This window comes from Corvus brachyrhynchos, unplaced genomic scaffold (genome assembly GCF_000691975.1).
Source record: "Corvus brachyrhynchos isolate BGI_N302 unplaced genomic scaffold, ASM69197v1 scaffold255, whole genome shotgun sequence".
NCBI lineage: Eukaryota > Metazoa > Chordata > Aves > Passeriformes > Corvidae > Corvus > Corvus brachyrhynchos.
Window position 1 is genome coordinate 3,021,639 of NW_008238358.1, and position 9,418 is coordinate 3,031,056.

Genomic DNA, 9,418 nt, shown 5'->3' on the forward strand with positions numbered 1-9,418 from the left:
ACTCTTTCCTACTCTGACCTGGACTACAGCCTCCTGGTTAGAAAAAAGGAGGGAAGAACAAAAATGGAAGAAAACGCTTAGGAGAAATGATTCTAGGTAAATGAGAGATGGACAATAGTAACAAGTAGAATTTCAATATTCATTTGAGAATTACTTCAAGCATGTTTTTACAGAAGCCATGAACCCTCTTCATTGTATTTTTTTAACAGTAAACTTCTATATAGAGAAGGAAGTGTTAAAAATAATAGTGTGGGTTTGTATTCATGGAACCATTCTGCAAACTTCAGCTTTCTTTTCATATAGAATGCATTTATTGCACTCAGTGGTGACAAAGTGCTGGGCAGGGAGAGACAATAAAACGCATAATGTCAGTGTCAGAAGATACATTATCAAGTAGAGTTTGGGTGACTTTTTAAAAATTTTGCTCATTCAGCTTCACCACAAGCACTTATGTACATACTCTTAACGTAACTATCTTTTACATACCTTAATCAACTTCTCTTCTATAGGGAACCATTTAGTGTTCACAACTGGGTTTTCACTGCAGAGGTGAAAACCAGAAAAACTGACCATTTTATTTTGTCACTGAGATTCAGTACTTAGTAACATGAAGACATTTGCCCAACAAGAAACTAACAGAATAAACACAGAACTGGAGAACTTACACTGATCTGAAAAGTCAACAGCTTGAGTGGAAAAAAAAAAACATACACATGTGAAGATGGGCACACACTTGTGAAACTGTGTAGAGGCCTGCTATTTGACTGCATGCAAAATATTCTTTCTCCTCCTGATTTCATAAAAGCAACAGAATGCCTGGTTTTGACAAAGGGGAGATGGAAACTTACTACATTTGAGAGACAAAGGAATGGATTGACTTATTCATGTCCTGGTGCGTGTGGCAAAAAGCTTTGTGTGAACAATGCCTACTCTGAGAGGAGAGAGGAAAAATCCAGCAGAGTTCATTTGAATCACCTATTTAAACCATTTAAACGAATTTGGATGATGTTTTCTCCTTTTTTTTTTTTTTTAACACCCCTCCCTGGGGAGCATGACAGAGTAATCACATGAATGTGCTTCACTTTCTGACTGGAGTAGTCACCTCCGTGGCAGAACTGGAGCAAACCACAGCTGTGCAGTAACATCTTCAACAGGCACAACTGTTTGCAGAGTAAACATTTGCCTATAACCTTACTGTAGACAGAGTATGTTAACAAAAGGAATGCTCCCACAAGCTCAACTGCAGCACCTTCCTCACAAACACAAGGCTGCATTAGCTCAAATCCTGCACTACCTCTGCACGTGGACGAGCCTGCACCACCAGCACAATTGTTCATTGCTCCTCATTGTTTCAGACAGCTCAACTGAAAGAGCTTAAATTGCTGCTCTGAAGAATAACTTCACAATATTGCTTTAAACACACACTGCAGTGCTTCCACACTGATGGAATAACAAGCACAGTCTGACAGTTACAAACATCTGGATTCATGGGTCCATAACTGAAGCAGTAATAGTGTTCACCTGCCGGGGCTTTGCAGGCATTCTTCTTTGTGTCAAACTCCAGACCCTGGCATTGGCAACACTGCAGTGTAGAATTAGCCCAAGATGTGGCAGTAATGAAAGGGACAAATGCAGTTCTTAGGAAGCAGAAGAATCCTGTATTAAAACAAACCCCCTACATGTCTTGCTTTCATTTGTTCTTAGTCCCCATACTTTGGAGTGTTATTTTAAAATAAATAATTTCAAAATGAGCTACTCATAAACCATCAACCTCCTTGCAAGTCTAAGAGAGGCTACAAACAGCAAAATCATCAACTGCTACCTTTTGTTGTACTGCTCAAGAAATCACATTAGTACATATTAGCATACCAGGCCTAAAAATAAATAGGAATCAATACAGTAATCCCTATTAAGGAAAATTATTCCAACAGACCTATAAAGTCAGGCACTCACTGGCTACAGGATGAGAGAGCAGGGAGCTTTTGGGATGATCCAAACAGCTCTCCCTTAGTAATAAGCCCCATTTCCCAGAAGGTACGAAGAAAGCAAGTTGTTTCTCTGACCAGTACTCCAAGGCATGTGTTTTGTCTGGCCTTTCCTCTTTACTTTTTTCTTTTTAACCACTTGCTTTCAAATATCTACTTTTTAATTTAACAAAGAGAAGAGTTTAAAGCCAATTTACAGTACAGAATACAAAAGACTTACATTCTCCCGCCTGCCTGGGAAAGATACACTATTTCAACTCACCACTTTTTAAACCACATGAATTAAGCTCTGAGTGAATACACTATATCTGGTGTTTGCGTTCATTTTCTGCAAAGTTTATACTAAAGTGGATTTGTTGTAAAATGGGCTGTAAACTATAAACTAAGCTGACATGAGTCTTATTAAATTGTACTTCAAAAACTTTTCCACAAAGAAGAACAATGATCAGTTTAGGAATGGAAATGAGGAAAAGGGAGCAAAGAAAACTGGTACACATTTTTGTTATTGTAGATCATCAGGGCAACCAGGAACAGCTAAAGGAAGCTGCTATAAATCACAGCACCCCTGGGAACAGCCCCACTTGTGCCAGCCCTAAAATCCAGGAAATACAATGAGCATTGGAGCTAGCAGTGCTCTGCTCCACCTGAGCTGCAGCCTCCAAGTTGGGCAGGTCACAACAGCAGCCTCAGACATAACCTTAACTACAGAGCAGTGACCTCTGATCCAAACAGTTTTATGCTATGAGCTGAAAACAGTTATTCCAGATATGTCAAACCTATTTAAGAGCATCTCTGCGGCCCAGACTTACCATGCACTACATGCAAAATCTTTGCAGCATTTACCTGAGAGTCTGTAACAGTGGGGTTTGGCACACTTCCATACCTTGAAGTATGTATAAGTGCTTGGCCATGGCTTGAAACTGAGCTGCCTAGGAGCAATAGGGCCAAGATCTTTTTAGCTTTGCTTTATGCTATTAAAAGCACAAAAGAAATTAAATACAGCACGCTGCACCAAGTAGCACAGCTTTGAGTTAAGCCAGCAAAAGCAAGAAAAAATGGAATCAGATACCTGTGTCCTCAGTTTACCTATGTATCCTAGTGCTATGGTGTATGTTGGACAGAAATTGACTTGTTTCAGGCTTTTCTGTTGAACAGGAGAAAACCTGAGTAGAAAGCAGCACTTAATTTTTCTCCAACATCTTTAGTGGCCTAAGACTGAATTTAATTTTATTGCTTTTGATGTTTTATCTTTCTTGACGATCACACCAAAATCACAGGAATTTAGTACTATTGCATGTTAAAGAGTAAAGCTATCAGCACGAACATATTAAGTTCTATAGTTGGTACCCCCAAGATGCAGCTCATATTCACTGCTCACAAACATGAGAGCATGATACGTGACAACATGATTTTTTCAACAGTTCATTGTCCAATTAACAGAATCAGAAATCAATCTTTACTGTTGAGACAGGCAAGCAAAAAACTACCGTTTAGTCAGTTTTACTGTGCCTGTCATCCTGCCATCCCAGTGCCTAAAACAGAAGTTAACGTGCAGCCCAGGCCTGCTCAGCACACCCAGGAAGGGGGCTTTCTTTGGGGCTCTGGGATTTTTATAAAGCAGGTGTTATAGCAATAGATGTGACTGGAGGAAAAATAACTGCTGGGGCAATCTACACTTCTTTTGCATGAGAATCACAGTGCAGCCAGTCAGTGTCATTTTAGAGTAGCTAAATCAGCCTTCGGTCACTCCCATGGGGTGACTCTGGGCAGTTGCACTGGCAGGTGAGAAGTGGCAGTGTTTAACATGATATGAGAGAGGTCAACATAATCTTCAGTATCTGTACTCTATCCTGGTAATGTTTAATGTTTTACATGTGCCATTACTGCATTTTAAAAATTGCTAATTTTTCATTACTTATGTAACTGAGTAATCAGAAGGACTATCAGCATCCAAGAGCATTAGTTGCCAGATGTATTCTTGTGAAGCTTGCAACATGTGGACTGCAAATGATAAGGGTGGGCTCTAGAACTGGAGGAGAAACAACTGTGCACGAAAAACTGTTTTTGGGAGAACACAGACACAAGGCTTTTATTTTTAAAGCACATACTAATATGTCTAAGTTATACACGCTTTTAAATGTTTTGGGGTTTTTTTTACAAATTCTTTTTCTTTCACAAGAAATGTAGTAAGTAGAATTCTGCTGCTTGTTGCATGACGAGCAATGCAGAGGTATCATCAGTCTGCTGTGTTGGTCTGTAGCCTAATCTGTGCTACTACACCCTACTGTCAACTGTTTCTGCACATAACACACAGCTGCATTTACCTCTTCTACCAGAAAGGTTACTTCTAACAAGTCAGTTTCAGCAGAACAGTAAATACTTTGGGCACTGAAACTCTGTTCAAATTGTTCTTTATGAAAACCCAGATCTTCTGTTACAGAAGCTTCTCTTTAAATATTTTTTTTTATTTTGCAAAAGGTAAAAATGTGAGTAAATGCACTCATTTACTGAGTAAATCCACTAAATTCCTCTTAAAAATACCTATGGGAACAGAAGCATTGACTTCCTCACTGGCAAAAAATAACCTATTTTCCTACTCTCTGTAGGAAAGAAACTTGAATAATTTTAGACACATTGGGGTGTTTTCATCATTCTCAACAGAATTCCTGGCATCGGACTGCACCAGCTCACAAGCAAAATGATCTCTTGCGCTAATATGAGAGGAACATGATTTCCCAAGGAGCCGAGTATCAGACAGTACTGCAGAGTGTGAACGGGGAAGCTTCTCTTTCTAAAAGCTGTAACTTGCTGTACCCGAAACTGCTACAATTATCTTTTTGGCAACTGTAAGCAGTGTCAGTGTTCTATTTCATTTAAATACTTTCTCTTCTACCATGCCCCTTTGATGGTCCAAATATAAAGTGCAGGACTAACACAGAACTAGATCGCAGTGATTTATTAAAACTTATCTAAAGCAGTTATTTAAAACCAAACCAAAACCACCTCCCCACAAAAAAACCCCTCAAACAAACAAAAAACCAAAAGAAACAGACTGCTCTCTCAAAAGAGCTCCCCTTTACTGAAGGGGGAGAGCCACCGACCAACCCTGCATGCAAATACATCACACTGCCATAGGCAATCTACAGCACAGTCCTCAGGACAAGACGCCTTCACCACAAATTCAATAAAACACTGCTCTGGTTTAGCCCCTGCACTCATGGATTAGTGAGATAGAAGAAAGCTCATATTTTATCAAATTCCCAAAACACCCACCAAACCTTTCCAACTATTCAAAAGCCAAACAACTCCAACACAGAAAGCATTTCCAGCATTTCTTTAAAAACGTACATGGCTCACTGTTACACGAGTTATTAAGATACCCTCCAGTCAGAAATCTTACTGAGACGCCTCAAATGAAAGCAACATTATTTAAATTTAGCTTTACTGCAAATGTGAACACTGGATGCACATAGCTAATGAGAATTTTTATGCATCCTTTAAACAAAAGTAAAACATGCAAAAAATATAGAGAAATCAACTAACTGTGCTACTGTCTAACTTTTTTACAGATCCAGTGCTCCAGTTCCAAACCATCACTTTAAGACTAAATCACTCAGTCTTCCACGCTTAACATTTCATTTTCTAAAACCTAACAGAAGTACCTCCCAAGCTGGGAACTTCCCTAAAAATATTCTTTATCAAGAGACTACAACTTTGACCAACAGACACGTAAATTTAGAGGCAATACTTCAGTTTATGTGTTAAACAACACACTAAGAGAAAGCATATAAAAATCACACACGGTTCTTTACTTCAGCATGAAAAGATCACTCTATAAACTCAGCACTCAAAAACCCAGTTCAAACTACATGCAGACGTTCAGTTGAAAGCTTCAGCGTATTTTGACGTTCATATAATTAATGTTTCGCAAAGGCAGTGACCTGCTATGAACAACAAACTGAATAGATTTTACTGTGTACATCAATCACTAATGACTACACCTCCAACATGCAGACAAAATATCAAACTTCAGTTTCAAACGTTTTTTATGCTTGTTCAATCTGCTGTATGCAATTTCTGTCTAACAGTCACCTGTCGTAAACACTAAGTTTCCCTTTTGTTAACCTGAGCACATTAATTTCCTACCACCGAACACAATTTAAGAAGCCATTACATACCTGCAGTTAGGAGGAGGATCAAGGGTTATTTCAGCTAGCTCCTTCTGGATTCTGTTGGTGAAATGAGAACAGACACAAAGCATTTGAGATAGTCTATAGAATAAATCAGGGAATTACACTGCCCTCTACCACCATGCAGTTAAATGCAAGATTGGCTTTGCCTTCAGTAATGCTAACATGGCTGCTTCCTCTTTGTTCTCAGAGGCATAACCCAAATCCCACAGCTGAGAAACTTTGCAGCTTTTTTCCTGCTCCACACTGTATGTAAACAGAACACTTACAGCTGAGTTGGGTAGAAATTTCCCACAACTATTCAGAAAAGTAACTCTTTTTCACATCCGAGCACTTTTTACTAGGGAGATTTTCTTTTCAAGCTAATATGCAAATGAGGCTGGGGGGGGGGGAGCCTGCACAGGCAGATTTGACAATGACTTTAAACCAGAGCTACAGGACCTGTGACTGAGGCTCAAGTGAACTGCGCTGGCAGCAGACACACTCTTTTCACAATATTTTACCTACTACTTTGCAGTATGTTTAAAAAGTGGATTTGCAGATCTGCCAGGCTGTCTCTGTTACTGGAATAATCTCTCTGGATCAACTTTGCTTCTCTCCATACCTTCTGCTGCCTTTCTCCCGCAACCTTATACAGTAGCTGTATTTACATGATAAAAAGTGATACAATAACTTGAAATAATCTGTGCTTAGCTTTACTCTATCCCAGCCATTCACAAGGAGTTAAGATCTGAAAAATGAGTACTGAAAACTTCCTGTCAATTTAAGTTTATTCAGGTATATGAGAGGTGCAATTTCAAAATACACATGTTAAACTTCTCTTAAAAATATCAAGTAAGACTTCTCTTCACAAAAGGACCCATATGAGCAATACTGTGAATTTCATGCAAAATAGCAGGTGTTAACATATGAGCTAGCAGAAACTGCTCTGGAGGTCCTTGCACGAATATCAATAAGTTCAGTCAGCCTACTGAACTATCTGAGATGCATGGAATTAGACTTGCAACTATTAAGGGAAATAAAGACAAGATGGGAAAACTCAGTTCCAAAACCCCGTATCTCAGGCTTGTCAAATAAAGACAAGTAACAACAAATTACAAAGGCTACATAGCAAAACTTTTTTTTCTTTAGCCAGTCCTATTTCAAAGGATTTCCTTATCAATCTCAAAAGTCACCAAAGCCACCCAGTCATTCTCTGCAACAATTTTAACATATTTCAAAAAGAATTTACTTATTTCAAGTCAAATACAAAATTACTAAAGTGTTCCTAAAAGTGAGAGCTACAGCACTCACGCTGAATAAGCAATATTTGAAGCTACTACAGCTATTTTACAACTTTTCTTGCTACAGGATACTTGTAAATATTTGCAAAGAAAAGCAACTCCAAAGAAAGGACTGGAAAGTTATGCTTCATCTCCAAAGACTGATGGAATTAAAGACTTTAAAGTTTGAGTATTTCACACAGCTGATCTTTGAGAAATTTACCAGAGTACACATCTTGAGAGTCAGACTGCCAATAACCTTATATGCAAATGAAAGTGCAACCAATGTAACTAAACAAGGTTTCTGAAGATTCTCATATTTAAAGGTAGAGGCTACCTGTAGAACGTGATGGTTTAAATCCACAGATCCTAAGGGAGAAAACTCACCTAAGTTTCTCCCAAGAGAATTGCAGAATGAACCCATTCCTTTGGGGTGTGTAAGGCTCTCCTGTGCAGCATCATGAAAAGCTCTCATAAGGCCCAGAGAAGCCACTGGGGTTTTTATGACTTCTTTAATTAGACAGCATTGCCTGTCATCAGTCTACAGACCATAATAAAATACTCCAGGAGGACTCCACCCTATACCCTAATCAGACTTGGAAACCAAACTCAGAAAAAAAGCGCCAAAGCTGTCTCACGCATTTTTGCAAATACAAAACGTATCTAGGTGTCCCCCTCCCAGTCAGCCTGTAAGTTACCAAACTCTGTAACAACTCCTCAAAAGACATAGGACGTGTCTGTGTAAGTGTTACCCCAACAAACCTTGGATTAATTAAGGCACTGCTTCTGCTTAGCAGGCCCCTGTATTACCAAAGTTTATCATTCACTCCCTTCCACACAGCTTTACAAGCAGAATCCCTCTGCCCTGACAAGTGCAGTGCAGGTACGGTGACTCCAAACACTGTGTAAAAATACCGCAGGATGTTTCACTCTTCCCTTTACCTTTTTGCACTAGTAGATAGCTTAGCAGTAGTTTTGCTGGATAGTTTGGTGTTTTTCTTCTGCTGGGTGGCAGAGGGTTTTCGCTCTTCTTGCTCTTCAGGTTCAGGTGCAGGCGGATCCCTCTGATCAGCATCTGAACTACCACTGCTGGTACTTGGACTTTCATCGTCTGACCTCTGCCTATCACTGGACATCGTGGGGAACTTTTTGGGGAAGAAAAAAGAGGCAGAGTTAATACAACAGGAAGGACTCTCTCTGGTCATTCCCCAAGTTCCACTGACCTCTGCCTATCACTGGACATCATGCAGAACTTTTCTGGGGAAGAGGCAGAGTTCGTACAACAGGCAGGACTCTCTCTTGGCATTCCCCAAGTTCCAGAAAACTTTGAATAGGTGACAAGTCGGTTTCACTGAGAAATTAATCAAAATATACTCCTTTGTCTCATACCCAAGGGCTGGAGTTTGACAGCTACAAAGCAATATTTACACTTCTGAAAATACAGATATTTCCAATTTTTAAACCCACTCGCATTTTTTTCATACTTTAAACAATATGCCAATTGTCGACTTTGTTCTAAGGCATGAGACAGATTTAGCAGGGTACTTAGGCAATGAACATTAATAACTTATGACACATTGTAAATAACAGACCTCACTGAAAATGTTTTTTAAAAAGTCACTAATAACCTGTAAATATTTACACTGGAGCAGAGCATTTTATTGGGTCCAAACGCCAGATCCCCCCTCTTCTCCTCTCTCCGTGAAAATACATTGCCAGTAACACTTGGGTTGATTTCAGATGGAAATGTACACTTGCTCTGAGCATTTAAAGGGCTGGCACGGGGGGGGAACGAGGTTCGGTTTTTTGTTGGTGGTAGGGCTTTTTGTAGGAAGAGGAAAAGCCCCGCGATGCATTTAAAGCCACTGGGGTAGCAGCAGCCCCGGTTATTTACATGGCCAGCAGCGAGAACTGCATTTGGCCACCACAGAGCTGCCGGAGGGGGAAGAAGCATAATTCAAACTGCACCTTCTGCACAGCT

General features: G+C 39.7%; 1 protein-coding gene across 1 annotated transcript in view; it reads right to left on the reverse strand.

The window, feature by feature from the left end:
• The window catches only part of UBE2E3 (ubiquitin conjugating enzyme E2 E3), a 56,061-nt gene extending 47,455 nt beyond the window's left edge, over window positions 1-8,606 (reverse strand). Inside the window, exons 1-2 of the mRNA XM_017735787.1 lie at window positions 8,380-8,606; window positions 6,164-6,214 (exon numbers count right to left, since the gene is read on the reverse strand). Of these exons, the coding sequence (XP_017591276.1) occupies window positions 6,164-6,214; window positions 8,380-8,573 (245 nt within the window). The 5' untranslated portion in view covers window positions 8,574-8,606. The remainder of the gene's footprint in view (window positions 1-6,163; window positions 6,215-8,379) is intronic.
• Between the last annotated feature and the right edge of the window lie 812 nt (window positions 8,607-9,418).